This window comes from Quercus lobata, chromosome 10, assembly GCF_001633185.2.
Source record: "Quercus lobata isolate SW786 chromosome 10, ValleyOak3.0 Primary Assembly, whole genome shotgun sequence".
Classification (NCBI taxonomy): Eukaryota; Viridiplantae; Streptophyta; class Magnoliopsida; order Fagales; family Fagaceae; genus Quercus; species Quercus lobata.
Genome location: NC_044913.1, coordinates 10240345 through 10268226, shown reverse-complemented (window position 1 = coordinate 10268226; position 27882 = coordinate 10240345). Strand labels below are relative to the sequence as shown.

Sequence of the window (27882 nt, the reverse complement as noted above, 5' to 3'; positions counted from 1 at the left end):
TTTTTTTCTTTCCAATTCTCTTTTTCTCACATATAGTTCTCTTGATGCAGTGCCCTCATGATGGACAATGTCCACTGACAAGAACTAGTAAGTACTGTCATTTTGTCCAACGCTTGGAGAGGACATCATCACAACGTGCATACAAGGTTCCTCCCTTAATCCATATCCTACTCTGTCTACCCCATGTGGCTACTGTTCCTTTGCTTAGTTAACCATTTGGTATATCATCTATAAGTAGGCCAATCTGCTACATGTTGATATGCATGCCATGGATTTAAAACTTGAACTGTGAAAAGAATCAGAAAAGGGAGGAGTTCAAGGTTTTCAAGCCAGACCAGCATAAATAATTAAAGAACATGGAAATCACACATTGAAAAAATGAATGAATTTTTTTTATTTGAAAAGTATTTCAAGTTTCATATTAAAAGAATGAAGATGCTATAATTTTTCCTTCATAAATAAGTGTGAGGTTTTAACAAGAAGTATTACAAGTCCCACATTAGAAAAATAAAGGAAATTTTTATACCTTTTCCTTTATAAATAGCACCCTCCTTCAAGTATGTGGAGTGTTGAATGCATGGGCTAATCTTTTTTGGGCATAGCATTCTGAAGTTAAATGAAAAGTTCTTTCTCAAAAAAAAAAAAAAAAAAAAAAAAAAATAAATGAAAAGTTAGTTCATTTATTCTTAGTTTAATGATAATGATGATAATAATATAATGCATGTGATGCATTTTTTTTTTTGTTTCTGGGTTTTTCCAGGTTTCATCATTTTTGAATAAAATTCAAATTGCCCTTTTTTTGGACTGTATCAGCCTAGACACTGGTTACCAGTTAACCTGGTCTGATCAGCCAGTGAAGTCTGGTCTTTGAAATCATGATGCATGCAATGTCATATTTGTTTGACAGATGTTCCAAGCATGTTTCAAGAGTTTCTTGTGAAGCGGGTGTTAGATCCTTGTGTTTAAATGATTTATCATGGGTGTCAATACAAGTCCTAACCTTGCAGGTTACTTTTCTAATGTAGTGCCCTCAAAAAAAAATGTTGTCAAAGAGCTATACAAATTGTGTTCTCTTCTTATTTGGAAGTTGTTTGACACTTTTATTCCTATGATTCTTCTAGTTCTGAGAATATATATATATATATATATATATATATATTAAAAGTAAATTGAAAGCATTTAGGAAATTTATGCCATTGCTATTATCTTCTCTCTAATCAGTGGCATTTTTGTAGCGTGCCAAGGGGGAACCACCTTTACGTGGCTTTGAGGATGAGAAATTTTCTTTCGTTGCTTTTAGACGAGGACAAAGACCAAGGTGAGTATTTGAAGAGTTGCTTTCAAAGAGATGGGGCTGTTTATTCATTAATTTTCTTAGTCATCAGTGGCTCAATTCTAAAATAGTAAAGCTTACTTTATATTTTTGTTAAAAAAAAAAATTACAAAAGAATATCAAACTGTTTATTTGATGGTATTTTTGAAGTTCATCAGAATGAAAATGATTCTTTTACATATTAATTCTTAATTAGTTAAGTGACTTTTCATCATGCGTTCTTTCTAGTTTCTATCAATCTCTATGATGAGCATATTTGCAAAAAATGCCAAATATGATTTCTAAAATCATTTTTAATTCTTCAATTTTATTTTTTATATTTCCATCACCTTGCAGCTCCTTATGTAAATATTTTACATGACTGTTCAATTTAATCAGTGAACCCTGGCCCCTTGATGGCATGGAATTTGAGACATTGAAGGAACAACATGCAAAAAGAAATCCGGAAGATCTTGAAATTGACTATGGTACAACTGAATACACTCAAAGCATGTTTTTGCTATATTGTGATTCCTAGCATGCACGTGCTAATCAGCTTGCATTCTAGTGCAATCTGGGAATTTTTGAACTTCATTTTTGGTCTTTCTGAAATTTTCTCTTTTGACCTGGATAGAGGACTTAATCAAGTTACAGCAAGAGGCTGATAATATTCCATATGAAGAAGTGGATCCAGCTACCTATGATTCAGATGTAATGGATACTGATGCTGCTGACCAGAATGACGAAGATGAGGAGGAAGAAGAAACAGCCTCTGCTGATCTTGGGGGTGGTTGGGGCAGGATTATTTTTTCACCTGTTCGACGGGGCAGGCATGTCACAATGGATATTTGTCGATCAACCAATCAAGATGGCTCGGAGGGTTCGTTTGAGCGTGTGGTTGTCACTCAAAGTAAGAATCCTACATTACACCATCAGGCCAAAAGATCTCTTTGGGGTGACTTGTGGCCCTTTTGAGATAACATCTTTGATGTATCTTGCCCTTGTAATACTAACGGAAATGTAAACCACAAGTGTTACATTCATATTTAACAGTCATTTTGTATATGGTTCTAGACGACGAGGTTAGATTAGATGGATGCATACAATATAAAAAATGTTCAACGTGCAAAAATGAGTGAATTCTATTAATTTGGTAAGCTACAGAAGTCAGGTTTGTTTTATCCATTTCTCAAAATATTTTTGCTTTTGGTTTCAATGACAAGTTTGCCTGGTCATTTTTATACAAAGTGGTGTTTATAAAATCTTTTAAGAATATTTGGATTGTTCAGGCCTTTGTTATAATCTTCAATCGACTGGTTGCATAAAAGCTGTCTAAAGCTCACGACCCAGAAGACCACAGTCACTATGACAGATTAAACTTAAACCACATAGAATGCCATGACTCCATAGAAAAAATCAACATATATATCAGCTTGAGGTGTTCATAGCCTTTCAGCTGATTATTGTGTTCTTGTGGTGTCAAAGCCTATCCAAATTGATTTGGCACAACGAACAAAGTTGTAAATTAGCTGGTACAGAACTCTGCAAATCAACCTGCACAGCAGGACTAGCATGGCTTTTGTCAAGTTGCACAATGACAAACACACTGACACACGTCTTAATATGCTGGATTTGTGGTCCCTTTTCAGTGCACGGTACACATTGTTTTTAACTTTTGATTTGGTTTTGGACATTTTGGTTTGGTATTAATAAGAGTACGAAAATAACTCGGTATATTTGGCAAAAGAAGTCAAGCGTCTTGGACTGAATTTAAATCTCTTCATCCGCTTGGGAGTTTAGAAAAAAGGTTTGAGTTGCGAGATTTATAGAATGTTATAATTATTTCTAAATAAAATAAAATCTGACAAAAGATAAATTTTTTTCTGCTTCATCATTGTTATAAGAGTAATGTTAAGGATCACAATTTTTACTATAATTTTGTCATAATTTATCTACTTTTACCCCATCACTCATAATTTGCCTACTTATTTTGTTTTGTACTAACATGAGGTTTGGTTTTTGTGTTTTAGATTTAAAACACATTTATATTGGGTACCAAAACAAAAAAAAAACATTTTACCTCACTAAAAATTTATTTTATTTAATTTACATATACATTTTTACAATATACTTTAAAACATTGTATTGGGTAAATTTTAATGTTTAATTTAGTATAAAATTCTGCATTTTCTATCTTACACATTTACTTTTCAAAACAATTATTAAAATATGTATTTGTAAAATTTTAAAGCGCCAAGTGCTTGTATAGTAGGAAAATGACTACATTTTAGTCAATCAAGTCCAAAATTCACTCACATTTGGTCATGCAAACTTGTGTAAAAATATGTGGTTGTTATAATAATCATGTAAATTTACATTGTGTTGATATCATATTTTGTCCGGCTCTAAATTTTGATAAAAGTTTTAGCCATAAATTAAAGGATTTCATAGTTTTAATGGTTGAACCTCATTTATTTATTTTTTTTACTTTTATCATTTTTTATGCAATTGACTAAATTTGATTGAGCTTAAATTGAAATTTAACCATGTAATTAGATTAATTTTGATGTTATATTTAAAACCATGAAATTCCATGTAATTTGATTAGTGATGGATGAAAATTAGAGTTGGTTTGAATGAGATTTCACTAATTGAATGAAATTATCTATTTTGAATTTTAATTGTGGAAATAGTACATAATTTCCTATGGAAAGCGTGCTAAGATTTTGGAGTAAGTTTCATGGAAAGTTGGTACTAAATATACCATTTGAGTTTTTTATTTTATTTTATTTGAGCATGCCATTAAGTTTTAAGTAGGGGTGTCCAAACCCGACCAACACCCACCGAACCGACGCTCCCATCAGTCAACAGATTTTCCACCGCCTCCAAGAATTGACGTCAGTGAGTCGAGTGGTGGGTTTTCTTCTCCAAAACCCGAGCCACCTGACCTGATCGATCATATATACAAAATCCGGCCAACTCCGACAAGATCAAGCTCAAATCCGGTGAGATATCGACCAAATCTGGTGAGATTTAGCCAAATCTGACCAAATCCCAGTAGATTTCAGAGAGTTTTTGCAGATTTCAGTGACATTTGCAAATTTTGATGACTTTCACCACTGACTGAATTGACTTGAGCATCACTTGAACCCAAAATTGATTCGACTAATTGATGTCATGGTCGATTTTAGGTCCCTTCACCTTCCACCTGACACTGGCGGGTCGGGTTTGGGTTGAGTCCAAAACCGAACCGGCCCGACCCATGGACTGGCCTAGTTTTGAGCATTGCCTAAGGCATTTAACTGATTTTCTTAAACTACATGTCTTGTTTTTATCTGGGTCCATATTTGGTCCTTCATTTTTATAAAGTCATACATGTGATTTAGTAAAAAGTCAAGTTAATTTCTTTTAATTAATGAGCATGTCAAGTTTTATTCATAATTGTTGATTTAAAGTATAATTCTTTAAGTGCATTGCAGTCTAAGTTCTAATTCAGTGAGTTAAGGTTTGTTCCAATTGCTAGAAAATTTTCAATAACCTTAAAGGTATTAATTTCCATCCCTAAACCCTAACACTGTGTTTGGAAAGGGGTAAGGGAAAAGAAAAGAAGGGAAGAGCAAGGAAGAAAGATCATTTCTACTGTTTGGTTATCCAAGAGAAAAGAAAAGTTGATGAGGTGGAGTGCTGCTTTTTCCATGGGCCCTACTGTTTTGGTATTAACCCAATTTGGGCGAAAATGACAGGAAGTGATGGAACTAATTTTCTAGGTCCACCATTTTATATTGTAAATGATTAATATATCCTTCACACTTTAAGAAATTACAGGTGTACTAATATATGAATTTCCCCATCATTACAAGTGTATTAATATGTATTAATGAAGGCACAAAGGTAAAAGCATACATTTTTCCTTTCTCTTTCTTAGAGCATTTTCATCAAAGAATGCAAATTTTTTAGCATTTAACATCTCAAAATTTTACTTTATCAATTTTAACATACCATTTTACAATACATCTAACATCAACCATTCAATTTTTTTTAGAACTTCATTTAAATAATATTATTTTTATTTTACCACTGTGTCTCTTTCTTTCTCTAATGAAACCCATCACTTTCTTCTTTGTCCAAGCAACCCTAGTCACAGCCACACTCATGCCTAGCCACTACTAGCTACCACTATCATAAAAAAAAAAAAACCACCAGCCGACAGCCACCACAATCCCTAACCACCAAACTCACAAACCCAGACCCACAACCTCATCATCACCCAAACCCACATCTTCATACCACCATCAACCAGAAAACAAAAACAAAAACAACCCAGAGACCCACGACTGCCACAACGAGTACAGCTTCAACCACAACAACCACGCTTCAGCCACAACAACCACACTACAGCCACAACAACCACACCTCAGTCACGGTCAACCATTGTCACAGCCACGGTCACACCCCCAACCACCACAATCACAACAAATTGCAACCCACCACATAAAAAAAAAAATTAATCACCCAAAACTACCATCAATGCCACCCACAACCTGCAAATCCAACAGGTTCATAAGAAGCCTTTTTCTTTTCTATTTATTATTATGTATTTCATTTTCCCATTTGATTTTGGATTTAAAGACTATAGCTCTGCTCTGTGTCTATTATCAGGCAACACTCAGCATGGAACCATAAACAAAAGAGCATGGAAAAACAGAGAACAACAGAAAGAAATGGGTAGCATCTTCTACTTCCCATCTCATTTTCATGCTAGCTTTTATTTTTTTGGAAATGCATGCTCACATGTTAATGGTAGTAGCTCAAGTGTACATATGAACACAAGACACACACACACATACGGCTACACATGTTCATTCATACTGTCATACATATACACACATCGGATTTCAAATACATCTGAAACAATCTCCAAACCCCAAATCAGATAATACCAATTTTGAAACAAAATCATACCCATTTCTCCTTTTTGATATGGTGGGTTAAAAGAAAAAGAAAAAGAATTAAACAAGGAGATGGGATAAGGTGGTGAGGTGTCAAAATATTATTGGTGTACCAGATTTGTCTTAGGTCCTGATTGGTGGAAGTAGTTTATTAGGAAAATGGTGGACCGGGTCAAGCCTGGTCCAAACCGTGAACCCAGGCCCAAAGCTCAACCTGGGCCCAATCTGATCAATCAACCCCAACCCGAAACCTTGAAGGCCACACTTAATGGAAACAATCCAGCTCTAAGCCTTCAGCCCATCTGAACCCATCGCACCAGCCCAAACCCCAATCACCCTTAGACACAAACCTCCATTCCAACTAAAATTCCAAGCCCAACTGGAAAATTCACACAAGCTTACAACAAGCCCAACCCGTGGCCCCACCAACATAAAGCATCTTTCAAAAATTACAAACCAACCCAAGCCTATTACACCCTCCAGCTTCCTTATCTACCAACCATAAATATACGTACCCACTTTAGAACTGTAAAATCACAAGAAAGATTTAAGATAGGTAGATAGAACTAGCTTGGAGCTAAATATATTAGTCACTGCTAGCCTACTTACGCCATATCGTTGCAGTCCAATGAGTAGAAGAGTATTCAATCCAGCTAGTAGGACCCGAATCCATATGGATACTTTGAAGAGTATGTAATTTTTGGGTTTAGTGTCATAATTTTCCATTCATCTTAATTTGAGACGTTTCTCTCTTTCATCCAATTAAACCACACACATAGTGATTTTTATTTTGGACATAGAAAATACATTTATTAAAATATGAAAAAAAAAGCAGTACAAACAGATGTGAAAAGAAAACAATTCAAATACCAACATAAATAAGTAAATAAATCATTAAAAATAAAAAAAGGGAGTACATTAAAAATCACATTTTTTTTTAATAATTCAAAAATAAAGAAGAAGAGATTTGAAAAAATAAAAACAAAAACCAAAATAAAAAAAAACCGTGAGATTAGAATTTAGAAGAAAGGAAACCGAAAAAGAGAGAGAGAAACGTTTAAGTCTTGATAAAGGGAAAAAAAGGAGAAGAAAAAAAAAGTGAAAATGTTGGGCTTTGTGGTCCTATTTTACAGAAAAAAAAACCTATTTTTATTTTTTATATATAATTTTTATTTTGAAAATTTAATTTATAAGTGGATAAAACAATTTGGAAATCAATAAAAAAGTGACTCTATTTTTTAGGCAATATTTTAGTGGAAGTTTTGTCTCTACTTAAACATAAAAGTGTAGGGACATTTTGGACCAAAACAATAAATACTCAAATAGGGAAAGCTCCTTAAATAGTAGTATAGATAATTACGAATTAAACTATTAAATATAGAAATGATTGCATCTTTTTACTAACTTATTTCTCGTTAAATTAATTTGATTTGGTATCAAAAGAAAACCATTCTTAATGTAAGTACTAAAAGTCTTCTTAATGTAAGTACTAAAAGTCTAAAACTATTCTTAGCATAATTACCTGTTGAGATCGTTCACCACCAATAATTCGATAGCAGATTTGAGTATTGAAATTCATTATCTTCAACTTTGATCAATCTCTAACCATATCCTTTTTCTCCAAAGTTTCTTCCTCAAGAATCACGGAATTCGAAAACCTCTAAACTATTCTTGATTCTTTATTCTACCAATAAAATTGTGTGGGGTTGAAGTTTTAAATTTTTTTTATTGGTCAGATGAGGTATGCCTTCATAGATACTCTTAATATGTTACAACACAAAAACTAAATTTATTATTAAAAAAAATAGTAGACTAAAAAAAAAGAGTTTAATTGTGGCAAAAATAAAAATGAAAAAACGATATGAAATAGAAAAACTAAAATGCATAACTAAAGTAATGGTTATCAACCAACAATGCAACAATGCAACAACCAGTGTGGTTGACGAGAGTGTGAGTGGATTATGTTGTCTTCATCTCTTCCAACAGATCGATATTATACTATTTTGAAAGGACTTTTCAAAAGAGTTGTATACATTGATGGTTATCAGTATATTTGAAGTGATGAAGAATATATAATCTACTCACTCTCTCATAAGGCATTAGTTGTTGCGGTGTTGGTTGGTGGGGACCTTACTTTAGTTATGTTTCTAATATGATGTATTTGGATTTTAGTTTTTATTTTATTTTATTTCATATAGATTTTTTCATATATTTTTTTTGTCACAATTGACTTTTCTAATCTTCTATTTTTTTTTAATTGATTTAAATTTGGTGTTCTAACATATTAGTATCATTGGTATTTATGAAGGTGTACCATATTCATTGATTGTTGAAAATCTTAAAAAACTTAGACCTCACGCAATTTGAGTGATGGATATGGAATAAAAAATAATAAAGAAGTTTTTGAATTTCGTAATTATTGAAGGAAATATTGGAGAGAATGGATATGATTATATATTGAGAAACGATCAAACATTGGAGTGATGTGATGGGTTTCAATGCTTAAATTTAATTTATTAGTGAATAATGGTGACTTCATCTTTCAAAAAAGATTAATTAATTTTGAATTAAAGAAAAAGCAAATAAATCTTTATTTTTTAAAATTTACTTTCTATTATTTATTAGATGCTAGACTTTTGTATCCGTAGCAAAGCAAACATAAAAGGTATTGAGCTGTTTGTTGCAATAGTGCATCTCTTTACTATCTTATGTTTGCTTTTCGTTGCTGCTATAGATATAAAAGCCCAGCAAGTATCTAATACATAATATGAAGTGATTTTAGCCATGGATGATTTATTTGATTTTAAAAAAAATTTAAAATTAATGAAAATTTTTTGGAAGATGAAGTCGCCAATATTTGATTACCGGTGTGTTGAAAGAGATGAAGAACGTATAATCCGCCCTCACTCTTGTTTGGTGGGTTTTTTTTTTTTTTTTTTGAGAATGTTGTTTGGTGGGTTGTTGGTCGACAACCATTATTTTTGATATTTTTCTAATGTGTATAATTTTTTTTCTAGTCATCTATTTTATTTTATTATTGTTTTTTTTTTATATAATAAATTTATTTTTATTGTTCTAACTTGTTAGTATCATTGGGTATTTATGAATGTGTAACTCACCTTAAAAAAACATGATAAGGTTGTACTACACACAATTTTAGTAGTGGGTTATGGAGTTTAAAAGGGTAAATAAGTGTTCCAATTTTGAAACTCATGGGAAGAAGTTTTCTAGAAAATGGATATATCCAAATCCATCTTCTTGATTTGAGCCACTTTCTTTTGGTATTGTCTTAATTGGAACATTGGTATCCAAGATTAGTTGTTTTGGTGTAATTTTTGTTTTTGTTATTTTATTTTATTTTTATTTTAAAATTTGTTTTTTTGAGGGAGGTCACAAGTTGGATGCTATCATATGAATGAAATGGGATGAGATCTTCTTGTTTTTCACCATTTTCTTTGGTGTTGTCTTAATAGGAGCATTGGTATCTAAGATTATTTGTTTTGGTGTACATTTTTGTTTTTGTTTTTGTTTTTTTTTTTTTGTTTTGTCAAAAATAATTTCATCTTCCCTTGTTTGTTTGGTTGCGACCCAAAAAATAATTTTCTCACATTTGGTTGCATTGACTATTCCAGTGATAAGAGATGAAAACGATATTTAACATATTGTTGGGGGCGAAAAAGTTTCCTTCTCGACAAATAAGATTTAAGTTGGGTCGGAGGGTCTAAACCGAAACTTGACGATGGGCTTGATGCACGACCCAAAGGCTATCGGTGAAGATTCAAGAAGTCCACTATATTTTATGCCTTGGGCTTATATTGGAACTGTCAAGAGTGGCCCATGAACAATCCCTACAGCGAACACATCAACACAATTGAAAAACATACTGTAAGAAATAACTCAGCAGTAAAGTACTTCTGTAGGAAACAGGCCAGCGGTAAAAATGTTTCTACAGAAAAGGGCCCAACTATTAAGGTACTCCTACAGAAAATAGCCGAGCAGTAAAGTAAAACGAAATTAGTTACTTTACAGACTAAGGGAAACATCTATATTTTCAGACTCATCATCCGTTAGCTCTGGAGAGGAATCTTCTAATACAACGATATGAGGGAAAAACTTTATAGTGACACATCATAACCATTGATAGTAAATGAGTAGATAAATATCATTGGTTCCATAATAACAAATAATGGAGAAGACTTAGTGTGAGATGAAGGGAGAGAGAGAGATCCTAGCTAGCGCAGCAAGATCATTATGGTGCCATGGCATGCTCATGAATATAATATATGTAGTGAGTAGAGAGAATCATTTGTGAGTAGTATGAGTAATGAGTGAGAGTGTATGGTAATACTGCTGGAATATTCTGCTGGGGCAAGTAAGTGTTTATGAGTATAGCTATGAGAAAGTATTTGAGAGTTAGGAGCTGGGAGACTTAGTTTCCATGCTTGAAACTAAGAACTCGGATGCTTTTTCAGAGCTTAAAGAAAGCTTAAACAGAAAGGTTAAGGCAGAAACTTTTCTGGTGTAAGTCTTAGTGTGTTGTTGGTTGTTGAAGTATTAATGGAGAGTTCCATTTATATTAGGTTTTTCAGGGGGTGATTAGCAAATAATCTTTGCTAAATCTTCCTCAATCTCTAGAAAATCCTTAGAGAATCGTTCTTAAGATTTTTAGTTAAGAGTAGTAAGCTTAACTTTAGAAGTTTTCTGTTGTTTTGGGTAATCACAACTGGGTTTCTGGTTTTAGCATTGAATGCTGATTAGCCTTAGCTGATGGGATTAGAGCATGCTTTAGGCTAATGATCTTGGATATGCTGCAACTAGAATCAGAGTTCCCTAGGGCAGATTGGACCACCCCAAGCCAGGTGTTAACCTTGGAGCCCTTGCTAGGAACTCTGCTGGGATCCCCTTTGGTGCCCTCCAAACCACATTTCCCTAAGTTTCCCCATATGAGGTTCATGTGCTTGGTTCATGAACTAGAAAATACATATTTTTAGTATGAAAATGGGCTGATTTTGTGTCGTCTCAGGAGCTTCATTGGTCTGGTCATGTCAGCTTTGTTTTCTTGACTGAATGAGCTGAAAGAGAAAGAAGTAACAGCTGGCTGAAGCTTTCCTAGCTTTTTGTCACATCACTTTCAGCTTTATGTCACTTGAGAGATGATGGGATTTCAGCTTGTGGAGGAAGGATTCATCCCCTGGTGGACACATGTCTGTTTTCTGAATGATTAGACATGTTGGGACCTGATGGGAAGGAGCTCCAGCTGTTTATTTATTGCTGAGATTTGGCTGACCAGTTCACGTGTTCTTCAATTGCTGAGATTTGTTTATGGGCTGGTCTGATCTAGTTGGACTTTGTTGATAAGCTTGCTTGGGCTTTGTTAACCCTACAAAATGAGTAGTTTTGTCATGGGTGATATTCATGGGTTTTATAGTTTAATTATGGAAATAATAGACATAGTTCCCATAAAATTTTGTCAAAGAGATATTCTTTTGAGAAATGAATAATTTGTATTTCCCATGAGTTGGGGATTTAACAAATGTTGAAATAATATTTGAATTTAGTAAATATGTGCCAAAATAGCATTTGGGTTTCATGAAATAGTTGCCAAAAGATTATTTGGGCTTTGCAAAAATAAGTGCCAAATTAACATTTGGGCTTTGAGTATAAAGTCATTGTTTTTGCCAAAATGTCATTTTGGGTTTTGTAAGATAATTGCTAGAATGGTTTTAGGTTTTGTAAAATGGATGCCAAATTAGCATTTGGGCTTTTATAAAAATAGTGTAAGATAATTGCCAAATTAGTATTTGGACTTTATGAAATAATTGTCAAGATAATATTTGGACTTTATAAAATAGTGCCAAATTAGTATTTGAGCTTTGTAAAATAGTTCCAAATCAGAATTTGGGCTTTGTGAAAATAGATGCCAAATAGGAATTTGGGCTTTGTGAAAATAGATGTTAAATAAGATTTTGGGCTTTGCGAAAATAGATGCCAAATAAGAATTTGGGCTTTGTAAAAATGATTTTGAGATTTTGTAAAGTATTGCCGTGTGGCAACGGGCTTTGTTAATAGTGTCGCATCATAGCGGTTTTTGTAAATAGTGCCGCATCGTAGCGGGTTTTGAATTTGCCACATCGTAGTGGGATATTTGGAATTAGCCACATCGTAGTGGGACTTTTGGAATTAGCCACATCGTAATGAGACTTTGGAATTTGGGCTTTCTTTGAGTTTTGCCCACAAGCCAAATGATGTTGGGCTTTGTGTGGGGATAGTGTAATTTGCAGCCCAATTTTGGTAGTGATATGATGAGCATATTTTGTGGAGAATTTAAGTTAGATGATATGTGGGATATAATAGGTAATATTTGTGATAGGGTCCATGATAATTTATGGATTTGGGTACGGAGTATTTGTGAAGGCCCAATAATATGGAGAATATTTGGGTAATATATATGAGAAATATTTATATGAGTTTTAAATAATGTGTGGGCTTATGTGGGTATTTTGTAAGTGGGTCAATAAAATCAAGACCCGAAAATTTGTATCTCAACACATTTTTTCTTTTTATATAAAGAAGAATAAATAATGTCAAACTTACCCCATTGTTAGCTACAAATTCCTTATATTGTAGTCTTTTTACTGATAAGTAAGTGAGTCACGTGAGATGAAACTCAACTCACAAATTGTCCGAAAATAAGCCAAGTTATATAAAATAAATAGTTGATTCATATGGAAGTTGGAACTCATAATAGTTGAAAAACTAAGTAATAAATTGGTTAAAAAGTGCATTTCAAATGGACAGTAAATCCCAATATAACATGATTACATTATTAAAAGAAATGTCTCCGTATACTGCAAAAATTTCTGAACACCCTTGATTGTAAAAAAAAAAAAAAAAAAAATGTCGGCGCAGTAGATTAAATTTTCCATCACAACCTTTTCAGATTGCTACCAAAAATGTATCTAATAAGGCGACAGGGCAATCCTTATCCATAACAAAATTAGTAAATACGTTTCGTAAAAACAACGCAAAGGTGGTAATAGAATAGTTCTAGAAAAGACGAAATAGAATCTCAAAAAAAAAAAAAAAAAAAAAACACGAAATTGAAGTAAAGAATTCGACGCAATAATTAAAAAAACCAAACTTCTCTGTCTCTCTCTTACCATATATGGTTGACCAGCTAAGCTAGCTATCCAGAAAAAATCGGCCTTCGTTTCATTGCCACTGCCAGCAAACAGTTTCAAAATTTAACACCTGTGGGTCTTGTAGCTTTGCCACCGAAAAACCACACCAAAGAAGCTTCCAACACCTGTTCTCTCTAACCTCTTTCTCTCTCATACAAATAAAGAGATATGGGATCGGTTTTCAGCTCAAAAATAAGCAAAGAAGAGCTAGAAATGGCGTTGAACAAGGCTAAGGAGATTGTGTCTTCCAATCCTGTTGTTGTCTTCAGGTTTTTGTGTTTTCTTTTGTGCCTCTCTCCATCAAAATATGCACACTCTATTTAACTAAATATATATATTCTTCACTACCTAATAAAGTTTGTGCTCTTAGCAATTCTGAATCTATTTTTTTTGGGAACTGGATGATGGGTATTTTCAAATTTTTTTTTTTATATTAAATTTTTAATGTTTAGAACGAGAATTTCCATGTAAGAACATGCTTATATTGTTAGAGAAAGTGGGTTCATGCGGCACAAAAGTTGTGGTCATATTATAAATGATATAGTCATATTCAAAAGACTTTTTGAGTATTGTGAACAAGGGGTCAAGTGTTGGAAAGCTAATTATAGTTTGATTTGTTGGGGTGTCTACTTTTGATTTTTTTCACATTCACACCAGTTTTTGTTTATGCAATAACTGTAAATGTTTGTCACTGTCTTCATTGTTTGTTTTTTTATTTTTATATATATTGTCACTGCCTTCATAATATGAGGGTTTGGTTTTAGTTATCTTCAGATTCTGTTATCCTCTGTAGCTATGTACTAATTGGGTTTGGTATTCATAAAATCGCAGTAAAACTTACTGTGGCTATTGCAAGAGGGTCAAGCAGCTGTTCACACAGCTAGGAGCAAGTTACAAGATTATTGAGCTGGATGAGGAACGTAAGTGTTTCATATTACTCTTGTAATTTCTCTATCTCTGTAGGCTGTAGCTATAGTAATAACATGTCCTGGTTGATGCTTAATTAGTCCATTACTGCCTTTGTTATGAAATGTCCTTTCCATGTGTTACCTTGCTATCTTACAATGCTTGTTATGAAATGTCTTTTCTATGTGTTACCTTGCTATCTTACAATGCACTATGTGAGGAAATTTGGGTAACTGCTTCTGTTGCCATCTTTGGATTTACAGATGCTTTGTTTTTAAAAGGCCGTTGTGCGATTTTGAGTTCAAATTGATATGAGAGTTTTAGACTTAAGAATTTTGTGTAACAGCTATCATACATGTTTCATTTAATGGAATACATTATAGCAGCTGTGGTTGTTAAAATAGAGTTGTAAGTTACACTATATATTCTGAGTCGTGTGATATTTATGCAATTATTTGCAAACATGTTGAGTTCTTCAAAGCTCATTCTCTAATAGCAAAATGAGGGTACAAATACTTGACACTAATCAGAAAGTTCTGAAGATTAAGTATTGTTCAATTACTATGAATACTCGCATCCATCTTATTCTTACCTGCACGATCAATTTAATATCCATATTGAGCTACTCTGTGTGTGTGGATTGGTACCACCTGCACCCCCATGTTTTATTTTTTATTTTTACAGATAATTCAATGTTGAGAAAGGGGGATTTTTTATTATTATATATAATTCAATTTTACAGAATGGGGGATTAATACTATAGACATCTTCATTGAAAACATCAAGAAGTATTAGTTGAGCTACAAGACTCTTGAAAGCCTGCTAGGTTTTGAAACCCCCTCCACCTCATTATAAGGGGGACTAGCTCAAATGGCCTGTCCGCTGCTCTGTTTCCATAACAATGAGATACTTAATAGCTATGCACTACCATATTTTTGAGGAACTTACGTTTTTGATGTATTTCTTTTTGAAGGTGATGGAAGTGACATTCAATCGGCTCTAGCAGAGTGGACTGGTCAGAGGACTGTGCCCAATGTGTTTATTGGGGGAAAACACATTGGTGGTTGTGATAGTAAGCCACCCGTTTCTTTGCTTCTTTTTAGTTTTAATGAATATCAATGCCTAGAATCTTTTGTTATCAAGCCCTAAGAAAAAACAATATATAGACTGAATAATTACCCTTTTCTGCATTTTGTCTCCTGTTATTGCAGCTATTATGGAGAAGTACCAGGCAGGTCAGCTTGTTCCCCTTCTCACTGAAGCTGGTGCCATTGCCAATAACTCTGCCCAGCTGTGAATATTGTAGATACCAGATGTTTCTGTGAACAATGTGAAGAGAAGAAACTGCAAGCAAGGACAATAGATCACATTACATGTTTGTTTTGTAATAACAATAAACCTGGACGCCTAGATGGCTAAATGCTAGTATGTGGTAAAGGAATGAAATATGGTTGATCAAGCTCCATGTCTCTTGCTGAGTATGGTTGGTGTGCTGACATGTTAGCAAATATTAGATTAGATACAGTGCTAACAAAGGGAAGCTAGTGACTGCACTAAGGGAAACTACTGGGGTCTTTAAAACTAGTGAATACAAAACGCTGAAGGGAGTGTGAATTTACACAACTTTTGTCACTCGGAGAAAACAAGAATGATAATCAAACTACAATTGGCCTATCTAAATTTGTTTTTACTCCACTTTACTTGTTTATCAGGTCAAAAATAAAGCTTTCAGATCTGATTTGAAGCAAACTTGATTTCCCTAGATCATACATGATTGCAGTTTTTAGAAATTAAACACTTGATACTTGCGCATGTGCACATACAACTAAACTCAAACAAGTTCCAACTTTTGCATAAAGTAATTTTTGATAATTCTAACTTTCATGGCTATTCAAAAGAGCCAAAATTTTACTCCTATGAGCCCAACAAATGGGTCACAGCTTAAAATAAAAAAGGGTTACAGCCCCCTCTACACGGTTCTAAGCAATCACTCATTTCTCATTACGTCTCAAAAAGTAGTGGAGCCAGCACTGCATCAGCGCGCGGTTGGAATGGATAAAGAAACTGCAATGAAACCAGTAATGCAATGATGTGTTCTGATTTCACTTGAATGCAAAAATGGCTCCTAAATCATAGTACATTCCGCTTTGTTTTCGCTTGTAATCAGAAGATGTATTTAAAGTAGGGCTTCCACTACCTTTAGTGCATGCCCCAGAACCCACTCCATCTTGCATGACTGGTTGATGGATCATTTGGAGCCCCCTTTCATCTTTTACTAAAGCTAGCCTTTGTTACAACTCCTCGGCCGCGAGCTGCACCTTTTTTGACAAGCGGCGCTATGGTGACAAAAGAGAGAAATATGGATGGCAAGTAAACGTCAAAGAAATTTCATAAGCTTGATTTTTCTCATAAACATTCTGATAATAATCTATTATCATTGTTCATAGGTTTTTACAGATGCTTTACATGCTTGAAAACCTAACTCAACAATGAGATAAAGTTGAGTTGAACTAAAACAAATGATAAGCTAAAACAATGCCAAGGATAAAAGGGTACAAGTCTATCCTCCTAACAAATAACAACTAAGCAACTAAAGATAGCACCCAATAAATCAAAGAGTGGTGTTGGTGTAACCATGATTTTTCTGGAACCATTGTTCCCGAGTTCCTACTTCAAGAGTTCTTGTTATTGTTCCTACTCCCAGAGTTCCTATGTTAATTTCAGCTGAAGGACTAGTCTCTTCATCCCCATTAACTTATGTATGGTTCAAATTATTTTGCAGAAAACTATTTGCTCTCTCTAAACATCTTGAGACCTCTTTCTATACAATCAGTTGATAAAAGCCCTGTATAACAAAGAGATTTACATAATCTGAAGTTATCTTTATCCACGATATGAATTTGAGTTCAATCCTGACGTAGGGATTTGATTTGATCAGAGGTAGAGGTAGCCGTATCTTTTTCTACAACAGAGGTTGGTTAAGAGTTGGAGTCTACAATATTGTCATCTAAACGTGGGGTAACTGTATCTTTTTCTGCAACAGAGGTTGGTTGAGAGTTGGAGCCTGCAATATAATCCTTTAAATGTGGGGTAGCTGTATCTTTTTCTGCAGCAGAGGTTGGTTGAGAGTTGGAGTCTGCAATATTATCCTTTAAATGGGGGAACCATCTGCTTAATAAAAACTCCTCTGAGATGAAAAGCAGAGCTAATCCAAATGAAACTATCTTCAAACCGGTTAGGAAACGGTTCTCAGCAGTGTCCAGCAGCTTTATCTGTTTATACAAAGCCCACAATTCATTCATCATCTGTGGTAAAAATCCCACTAGGAAAACTATAAGCATGAGCACTCCAACTCTCCCATACTTGGCTTGCAATTCTATCTCTGAGAGAACAAAATAAATAACAGATACACCTGCTTCACTCAAAATTGACATGATCTCAATCCACTGAATACTTTTCTTAATAAATGGCTCGAGAACAAGGAAGAAGAGCTGAAAAAAAGTGATGCATAAGAAGATTATGGAGGGAATCTTAGAAGACGGGTTCTCCATATAGGCACCAGCCATAACCCCTAGCAAAACACGTCTCACGGACTCAAGCAATGTGTAGTATATTCTGAGTTTTCCACACAACTTTCGGATAACGGACTCAAGCAATGTGTAGCATATTCTGAATTTTCCAAACAGCTTTTGGATAAAAGGTGCTTCATCTTCAGTTTCGTGAACTGCACCTTGTATATGGGAACTGCCCTCAGAAATTTGTGAGAGATTGGACATTTGAGGGCCTCTAAAATCTTCAAATAGAGGCCCTAAGATGGTTAAGTAATTAGAATTCTGCTGGTTTTTCCATGTCCACTGGCCTCTCCTACCAGAAACCAAAAATACTCGGACTATTTCTTGATACCAGTGAAAACCCCGGCCCTTTTGATGAACTTCCTTGTATTGAAGTAGCTTTTCAAATGTAATACCTCTAGAGAGGAACAAGAGCAAGGCCAGGAGTAGAAAAGACACAGCACCCAGAAGCAGACCGCCAACAACAATCCCCAATGCCGTTCCTCCTTAATTCAAAAAAGTGAGAGATGATTAAGCCACATAGTTCTGTGCTTGAAGTTCTTAGCATTAAAACCAATGACAAAGAGCATGTAAATGTGCAAAAAATTGTGAATCTTGGTTTTAGATAGCGAAATTCTGTTATGATGCAGTTAGATAACTATGCTATGATGGTTGTCATGCACAGAGAAGTGAATTGAGTTAACGTCCAAACAGTGTGAAACATCAGCTTCATTGCAACATAATTATCTTTCGAAACTTTAATTTTGCATGATAAATGCATAGATAAGGATTCATTTGTGGGGAAGGAAACAAACTGTCTAAGTTACCTCTAATTAGAGAGGCAGAGGCCTCACAAATACAAGGTAGCCCAAGATTTACAAGGAATATTTCAAATCTTGGGAATGTGAGTACTCCATAACCCCTCTGCATTTCAGAATTTCGCTTCCTCAATTTTAGGATGACAAGGAGTAAAGCATGCAGCTGTATGAAACTGCCACCAATTATAGCTAACCAGAACGTGCTTCTATAAAAATCCCTCCACCTACATGAGGCAAAATCTCGTATAAGATATTAAATGGAAATGAATAATAGGAAACTAGGTATCAAGTTTTTCCTTTTGGTTTGATCAATAATTTGCAATAATTCAAAGCATGAATAACTTCAATTTTTCATAAAACCTATAGAAAATTCTACATTTAGATAACTAGCAAATATTTAAATTAAATTGAACACTTTAAAAAAAAAAAATTGACGAAATATTCCTTCATCACTTACATCAGTTTTTCTGCATCATATTAAATATTTTTCAAGCCCAAAAATAAAATAAAATAAATCTGTATTGAATATTTTTTCCATTTGTTTTGTTTCTAAAATCTATATGCAAGTTCATATAATAAATAGAAATAAGAGTCCTCGTAACTTACCCATTTAGAATATGTGGATTAAAATCATATTCAGCGTCTAGTCTCTGTAGGTGTAAAATGCATTCTATCAAAAAATTTACTCATTATAAGATTAAAGAAGTAAAAAAAAAGCGTCACAGAAAAAGTAGAGGTTTCAGACCTCAATGAATAAATCATATGCCCTTGCAGCCAGCGGTAACCCGGCCCTATTAAAACTCTTTGGTTTCATCTGCTCACCCGGAAAGATTCCTGAATAAGGAATTTTAGACATGTAGGAATGTGTGTTGTCAGGGAGACTCGAGTTTGTCTTGACAGTGTAGGGAATGTGGCCAGTTTCCCATGGAAGACTAAAGTAGGGAATGCTCCATTGTAAACCCCTTGCAAATTCATAATACTCCACTGGCAGTCTCACTGCCAACCATCTAGATAGTGCAAAAACCTGAAGATGGCATACAATTCTCTGTATGAAAGAGAAAAGGAAAAAAATGCTAGTTAGTTCTACAAGAATGACGCAGTTCATAAGTTTTGATAAGTTCTAGTTGAATCACATCAGCAGTCACGTTATTATCTTTTTGGTTTCCAATTTTTCCTATATATATTTTAAAACATTTTTTCATTTAAGGTAATTTAAAAACTCCATTATTTAAAAATTAAAATATCTTTTAACCATTATTTTTATTATTAATTTTCCAAAACTCTCCCGCCCTTTTATCTCTTCATCTCCTTACTACTTTCTACCTTAATATCATTCTCTCTTTATCCTTTTATCTTCTTTTATTTTGGCTATTCTTATTCTCAACATCTTACTATAAATTGACATTTTCTTTTCCATTCTATGCATAGTTTTTTCACACAAAAAATGTTACTTCTCTCTCTCTCACTCTCACTCTCTCTTAATTTGATTTTTTCTTTTTATTTTATCCATACTTTAGGTTGATGAACTTTTGTGTTAATTAGAATTCTACTTTGGGTTGATGTGATTTAGTTTTGTGTTTTAAGTTGTTATCTTTTTTATTCTCTTTGATTATTAAATACTATCCTACGCATTTGACATATAGTATATAATAATATAATGCTCCTATTATATTACATAGCATGATTTGGATAATTTGATGTTTATTGCTATATATTTTATTTTTACTCTTTTTTCTTCTTATCTTATTTTATTCAACATTTAAATTCAGTCACATCCTCCGTACTATTAAATTATGCAACACAAATCAAGAAAATGGCTAGACACACACTTACCTTCCTTTAGGAAAATCAAAATATTTGTGTGATAAAAGGGTCATATAATTTATAGTTTAGATAGTACTTTTGAATGTGCCTAGGCCAAGCATTAATTTTTAGACTTAAAAGGCTATTGAGAATGAACTTTTTGATACGAGACTAAAAAAATATGGACTACTATATATCATTTCAATAAAAACCTTTATCATAAATACACTAGTTTTATTTTATATTATGTGTTAGCGTAGTCTCTTCTTCTTCTTCTTCTCAAAAATATTATGTATCATCTTTAAAGGATGTCAACAATATTGATCTTATAGGAAAAGTTACAGAAAAAAATGAGAAAAAAATGTTTTATATTACAATCTACTGAAAATGCATTTTAAAAATTTTAAACCTTTTCTATTTTTTATATCACTGACTTATTTTACAGTTACCAAATGTGGTAACTTAAGTCTTAATATTCTTAACTTGTTTCGGCAAAAAAAAAAAAAAAAATTGTTGTCACAAAAGAGTTCATGTAAATTTTTTTGCAAAATGAAATATCTATCCTATAAGACTACCGAACTCGATAATTTGCAAATGATGGAATCACTCACAACAGTATTTGTATATTTATATAGTTCCAGCTAAAGTAATCAAGCATACTTTTAGTCTTCAAAAAACACATATTTACCAGTAGTTAAACGTTCATCATGGATAGTTTTAACTTTTCATATAATTTTCCCTTTACATATTCATCTATTTTAATTAGATTTTTCTAAAAAAAAAACTTTAATTTAGATATCTATAAGTAAACAATGAAATAATGATTCATGAATAATCAAAAACCAAAAAAAAAAAAAAAATCTATACATATTTATCTTGTGCGGTTGTAACTTTGCATATAATTTTTCATTTATATATTCATCTACTTTAATTTAGATGTTTATAACTAAATAATGAAATTTATAAACAGGATAATTGAAACAATCATATTTCTACAATTCAAAAAGTCACCATTTCTTTTTTCAAAAAAAGACCTTTTACATTTCCATGGATTTATTTATCTATTTTTACTTTGACATGCCACTAACCTAACCGCTTCATATATTAAAAAAAAAAAAAAATTTAAGGCTCATTACTGCTTTTGTTAAGATATTATGGATTTCTTAATTGATTGAAACCAAAATAGAAACATGTTTTTCATATTTCCTTGAAAATTCAGAAGGGAAAAAAAAATCCTTCGGCATAAAAACCTTTAGACATACCACTAATGTAACTACATCTAACTATTTAAATCATTCATGATATCTATTTCTTATTGATAACCATAAAAATTACAATTAGCAAGGGAATATACAAAGTAATAAAGAATAAATGAAGGAAGAAAAAAAAAAAATGAAATCAAACGTCAATTAGTAATCATTATTTGGAAAATAAAAAAGTGGTCAAGAGAAGTAAGAAATAAAATAGAGATGACTGTAAGGAGGACATTGAAAACTTTATAATGCAATAAAATCAACCATTACATTCATTTAATTAAATCAATAATCAACAATTACATATAATAATATAAATTTTAAACTTAAAACTAATCAAATTCTAACTAAAGAAATTATATTTCCTTTCATAACAAAAAATGAGATGTTCTTAAGTAATTTAGAAATTATATTAGAAATAAAGTTGGGAAATTTTATAATCTCATTTTTTGAAACTTCATTTAACCTAATATATATATATATAAAATCATAATCTTCACATATCATGTTATGCAATCATCAATCAATAAATATATGATAATGGTAAGAAATGTTATAGACAAGATTATGAAAAATATAATAAAACTATTTTTTTTAACCCTTTATAAAGTTTAGAGACTATAATAATATTTTATTTTAAAAATTATTATGCACAACACAAGGGTCTGCGACTAATAATAGAATAAAATCCCAACCCACAAAATCCCACTCTAAAGAGGTCAATCCTAGTTTTCCATCTTTGGAAGAAGTACCAATAGGCTCCACAGGCTTCAGTTGGGCCATTGGTCAAAACCAACCAGAGAGTCCAATTATATATTAAATTATATGTATAACCAATGGCCCAAAAGGGTCAAAACCAACCAGAGAGTCCAATTATATATTAAATTATATGTATAAAATCAAGGAAAATTATTCTAGGAGTGTATTATTTCCATGGGAAGAGGAAAAGGGCTAATTTGTTCCACAGTTTTTCTAATTATATTACTTGATTGTCAAGAGGCTATATATAATCATATTGCAATGACCTGCTAGGTACAGTTTGATTAACTTCTGGTTCAAACCTTGGAAAAGATTGAATCAGCCACAAAGAAAAAATAAGCAAATTAAATTGTACATCAGAAAGATCTTGTTTTACCATAAATGAAATACTTTGCAAAGACAATAAATATACTTTAGAATGAAGAGATCACCAATGATGTGCGGTGTTCTTATTCAAGGTGTCCCAAGAAAGTTAAAGGTGCACATCGACTTCAAAGATTTGGGGTCATGATTGTTTTTCAATAATGTCATTTAAAAAAAAATTTGTTTCAACTTCAAAGGGTTGTAAGATTTTTCTCTACCTTTTTATAACAACCAGCTACAGAATTAATTTCGATTTATGATTACCCAAAAAAAAAAAGTCAATTTATTTACTGTTGTGTTTCTAACACGGTGTAAAATCCCCGGTGTAAATTATTATCATGGGAGTAACTAAATAATAAATTAATGAAATAACTGTTCAACTGAGTTAGATATCATACAAAAAGATTACTCTCAGGACGAGATAAAGAAGAAAATGGACTCGAAAATTCCCCAATGGAGTCAATGCTTGCTATTGAAACCGTAATGAGCCCAGCAGGAATAAATGTCACCACAATTGATGTAGTTACAAGCCCAAGAATCACACGAGTTATTTTCGGCACAGAATCTGTATATAATTTTTAAAAGCTTACATCAGTAAATGAATGAGAAAAATCAAAGGGCTAAAAATTTTCATCTAGAGCTTAGATGTTGGACTAAAATTTAGCTGATAACAAGAGAAAAGAGTAAGAATACTTACAGTGCCTTACTTGTAGAACATTGGAAGGCAGATTTTTGTTTCCAGTAACATCCCCAGTTACGTTTTCGGGAACATTGACAGATACAGTATCTTGGTCTGCTTTTATCACTACAGTATATATGCCTTTACTATATTCTTGAAAGCTGAAAATGTTAATGATTATCATTGGAAAGGAACAAAAATGAAAATATGTTGAGAGTAAATATGCCATACTAATTGAAATATTATTTCCATCAAGAACCCAAATTGGTTCGTAAAAAGGTCATCGTCATGGTTTCTCATTTGTGTGGGTGCATTATTTATGTGATGTTGTGTTCATGTAAGGTTAACATGCATAGATACAAACACGAAGATAACCAGAAATGACTTGCCTCTGTAAATGCCCTCCTGTGATTGATATTTTAGAAGAGTTGAAGCCAAATACAGGCTTCCCGAATTTGATCAACATAGTGATGTTGTGTTCTCTTGTCCAAATATGGGATGGTGTACTCAGCATTACAGAAGGCCTCGGAGATTCGGAAGGTAGTGTAATCAACGTTACATTAGGCCTCAGAGAATCTGTAGGTCACATTTATATCTATCAGGTGGAAACACCCTACAAATAGACATTTAAATATAAAGCTTTCCTAATTGCATATTATCTTTATTTTAGACGCCTAATTGCATATATATAACTGTAGAAAAACAATTCTATCTGAAGAGTTTCTATATTCAGAGAGTTGAGTAACAGAATATTGAAACAGAATTTTGATTCCACAAACAGATTATTTATTTTCTCTTTGTAACGCTTGTAAACTATTGTCAATCATACCATATAGGAAAGTAACTGGTTCAACTGGGGAAACTGGAGTCCTGTGTCTGCTTATTATAGAGTTTGAATCAACGCTTACTGTGACTACAGCCGTGTCAGATATACATGCAGCAACCTGAAAGGAGAGAGTGAAAATGAGTAAGAAAGAAAAGGTATGAGAAATATAGATCCTAGAGATATAAATGAGCCATTCCAAAAGCCGTGTCAGAATTTTTTGAAGATAATTTATTTTCCGAATACAATTAATGGCTACAATGTTTATAAGTGACCCAATTCAAGATGATGTTGTGCATTACATATTATACAAAATATAAATGAGCCATTCCAAATTCATAGGACAACTAAACAGGCTCCTAACCTATGAACTAACTTTTATTCTCATGGCTGAAAAAATAAAATAAGATTGTGAGAACAATCTGACCTTAAATTCAAATCTGCTAGGCCCTTCATATTTTTTAGTGTCAACCAGAGGAAGAAGTGAGCCCTGACTCATTTGGAGAGAACATAAAATTTCTGCTTTGAGAGAATTTTTAATTTCTTCAGATGTGTTGAGAATAGGCTCTGGAAAGGTTAAACAGATCTTTAGTTTAGTACAGTTATTAGTTGCTCGTATCAGTCTAGTTTCACCATGAAGTTGAAGTTGCCTTTCGGGAACGTGAGTAGTAAAGTTGATACTTCGTCTATCTGTAGAATTAATGAACAGAGCATGTAAAGAACACATTGACAACAACAGCAATCAACCAATCAATCAAATCAGACAAGGACAGTTACATAAACAGTCCAGATTATTCAATTTAAATATGATACAAATTGCCAATAAGTAAAGCTCAAGGAATTAGGTAGATAAAAACAAGAATAGCAATGAAAGGACATTTCACTTATAACTCTTCCTGAAAATAATGATACATATTGCCTATTGGGAAAAAAAAAAAAATCCTATGGCAATAAAAACCAGACTCACCGAAATGCAGAGTGAAATTAGAATTCTTGTTTCTTTCAAATTTGTTCCCTGCACTGTCAGTACAAAAATTCTTATCCATTACCAAAATCACTCGCCCAGACTGAGCAGTGGATGATAAACCCACAAGGATAGAATATTGGAGGTTTGGCTGTAGAGTTTTGAGCGAGTTTGGTATAACTTGGCCAGCACCATCGACCAAAAGCTGTAAAGAGTTTTCCAAAAGTGATGAAAATGTTAGAATTCGGTTTATTATTCAGTCTAGACAACATAACTAGTTTGAAAACCTAGATTATGGAATTCAATTTACACATCTACCTAATTAACATGGTGGACAGTTCCATATGAGGAATTTCAAGACATTTTTCAGTTATTCTTAAGCCATTCTTCAATAATAGAAAGGTTGAGAACAAATTAACTACAAAACCACAATTCTGAAACACCATAATAAATTAATAATGCAATAACCAAAGAGAACATAAAATCAATTTAGAGGATTTTTTTTTTGTTTTGTTTTGTTTTGTTTTGTTTTGTTTTTGTTTTTGTTTGTGTGTTTGTTAACCACCTACTCACATTGCAGGCATTCACAGACGAACATACAAAGCCTCCTCCACCAGTACAAGGTTCACTGAAAGATATATTTATAGAAGCATTCAGAGCATTTGTGAAAGGTGTTGAGGTTGAGATATATGCCGTTGGCGGGACAGTATCTGTAAAATTAAGGTATATAATATGAATCAGCTATGGGTAAAGACAAAATATAAGTCAACATGATTGCCGGAAAATCTAAATTGGATTGTTACATCATAGACTCGGTTTGGTTTCAGCAGGCTTGATAAAGTGTCAAACTAACCTTCAATGTGGGGGTGTGTTTAATTCTTCAAGAATAAGAATAGTAAGGTAAAATTTATGCATTTCATAGAAATTTGAAAACTGAGTAAATAGGTTTTGTAGAGCCCATTTTCAGAAAAATGAACACATTAGAAATTGGGTACTAAAGAACACAATATAAGCTCATGGGAGGCAAAACATTTCCTCATATACATAGCTGTTGAAGACTTTCAAGCAAGAAGATCTTATTTGAAGTTGAGTGGTAATTAAAGAAAATATAATGGCAATTAGAAAAAGAATAAAAGGAAGGTTATTAACCAACAGTCCAGTCATAGCTACTGCAGCCAACTCCTTGAGTCCCGTTGGGGCAAACCTCAAATTTATGATTTCCATCCTGCAAGCCTTCACACAAAACCGTCCCATTTTCACATTGAGAAGCATTAATGCGGCCAAAGCCATCATCCAACTGCACCAACAAGTTTATTAACCTATTATTTTGTGGAACAAGCCAAATGAACACCAAGAGAAAAACCAAAGTTTTCCCAATAAATCAAACCATGATGCAGCTTCTTCACTTCCCACTTACTATTGAAGTGGAAAGCAAAACACATACACAAAGCAAAAAAAAATTCCAATAATTTAGCTTGGCACCAGGAAGAATAATCATTCATTATAATAATATTATCAACTAAAGAAAAATACAAAAATATGTACATATGAATAAACTGAATTCCAAATGGTTTTCTTGATTAGTCTAAACTCTAAAAGAAAATTCAAGCTCATTTCATCCTTACAGAATGGAAAGACGTGCTAATTACTTCTTTAAATCAACCAACTCCCTTACATTAACTTAAGAACCATGAAATATATAAACTCAGGAGAGAGAAAGAGAGAGAACAGAGCACCCGAAACAAAAGGCAAGTAAAACTTGCTCAAAGCGTTGCTAGAGCTTAATGTACCTTGCAAGTGATGTTACAGTTGGTGCAAGCGCTACTCCCACCCAAAAGAACTTCAAAGATGAATACGGTTGAGTTGAGATTTGAGAATGCATGGGGAGTCTTCAAGAACTTCACAGTGAGCTCTGAGTCATCACAGAGTGCTATGAAACTCAAAAGAGAAAAAACCGAGAAAAGTAAAACCAGCAATGGAAGCTTGAGAAAGCCCATTTCAGAGTAAAGCTTAATTGAAGTCTGAGACATGTAAAGACCAACAATTTATAACCAAAAGAAAAAAAAAAAAAACACATTTGTGGGGACATTGTATGGAAACAGTTGTAAATGAGATTAGTTGGATAGAAAATATATTTTACAGTGAATAGTAGAGGTAAGAGAATGACTTAAGAAGATGAGTGCAAGTTTGTGCAGGGAATTTAACCAAATTCCCAACTTGTGAGAAACAAAACAAATAGAGAAAACACACGCCAAAGAAAACAATCACATGCACAAGACAATATTTACGTGGTTCGGCAATTTGCCTACGTCCACGGAGTTGCAGGGATTTCACTATTATTAGGGAAAATACAATAGTGCACAAGAACACTCTCAAGAAACCCAAATCCCAATTACACCCTAGCACTCTCTCACAGAAAAAATAAGAGTAGAAGTTGGCTGTCTCTCTTTTCTTTATTTTCTCTCATGCGGCTGCTTACTAGGTTAATTGGAATTTTTTTTTCTATAATCTCACGGCTACC

General features: G+C 33.1%; 3 protein-coding genes across 4 annotated transcripts in view; 2 read left to right on the top strand and 1 right to left on the bottom strand.

The window, feature by feature from the left end:
• The first annotated feature begins 56 nt into the window (after positions 1–56).
• LOC115965292 (probable S-adenosyl-L-methionine-dependent RNA methyltransferase RSM22, mitochondrial) lies at positions 57–2528 on the top strand. Its single transcript, XM_031084485.1, has 4 exons — positions 57–146; positions 1236–1318; positions 1712–1800; positions 1947–2528. Exons 3-4 carry the CDS (start codon positions 1734–1736, stop codon positions 2285–2287), a joined length of 408 nt encoding a protein of 135 aa, XP_030940345.1. The 5' UTR covers positions 57–146; positions 1236–1318; positions 1712–1733; the 3' UTR covers positions 2288–2528.
• Positions 2529–13395: 10867 nt separating this feature from the next.
• Positions 13396–15807, top strand: LOC115963072 (glutaredoxin-like). Its single transcript, XM_031081962.1, has 4 exons — positions 13396–13711; positions 14274–14362; positions 15322–15420; positions 15560–15807. The coding sequence occupies exons 1-4, from the start codon at positions 13611–13613 to the stop codon at positions 15643–15645; spliced, it is 375 nt and encodes a 124-aa protein (XP_030937822.1). The 5' UTR covers positions 13396–13610; the 3' UTR covers positions 15646–15807.
• Positions 15808–16333: 526 nt separating this feature from the next.
• LOC115963393 overlaps positions 16334–27882 on the bottom strand; it is a 60538-nt gene continuing 48989 nt past the window's right edge. Inside the window, exons 1-13 of one of the 2 annotated variants that reach the window (XM_031082376.1) lie at positions 27152–27393; positions 26511–26658; positions 25935–26071; positions 25365–25566; positions 24825–25087; positions 24404–24518; positions 23964–24150; positions 23593–23735; positions 23294–23460; positions 19463–19762; positions 19324–19367; positions 18727–18941; positions 16334–18405 (exon numbers count right to left, since the gene is read on the bottom strand). In XM_031082376.1, the coding sequence (XP_030938236.1) occupies positions 17327–18405; positions 18727–18941; positions 19324–19367; positions 19463–19762; positions 23294–23460; positions 23593–23735; positions 23964–24150; positions 24404–24518; positions 24825–25087; positions 25365–25566; positions 25935–26071; positions 26511–26658; positions 27152–27391 (3240 nt within the window). In that variant the 5' untranslated portion in view covers positions 27392–27393 and the 3' untranslated portion in view covers positions 16334–17326. Of the gene's footprint in view, positions 18406–18726; positions 18942–19323; positions 19368–19462; positions 19763–23293; positions 23461–23592; positions 23736–23963; positions 24151–24403; positions 24519–24824; positions 25088–25364; positions 25567–25934; positions 26072–26510; positions 26659–27151; positions 27394–27882 lie in introns of those variants that run through there. The other variant, XM_031082377.1, reaches the window with a different exon arrangement.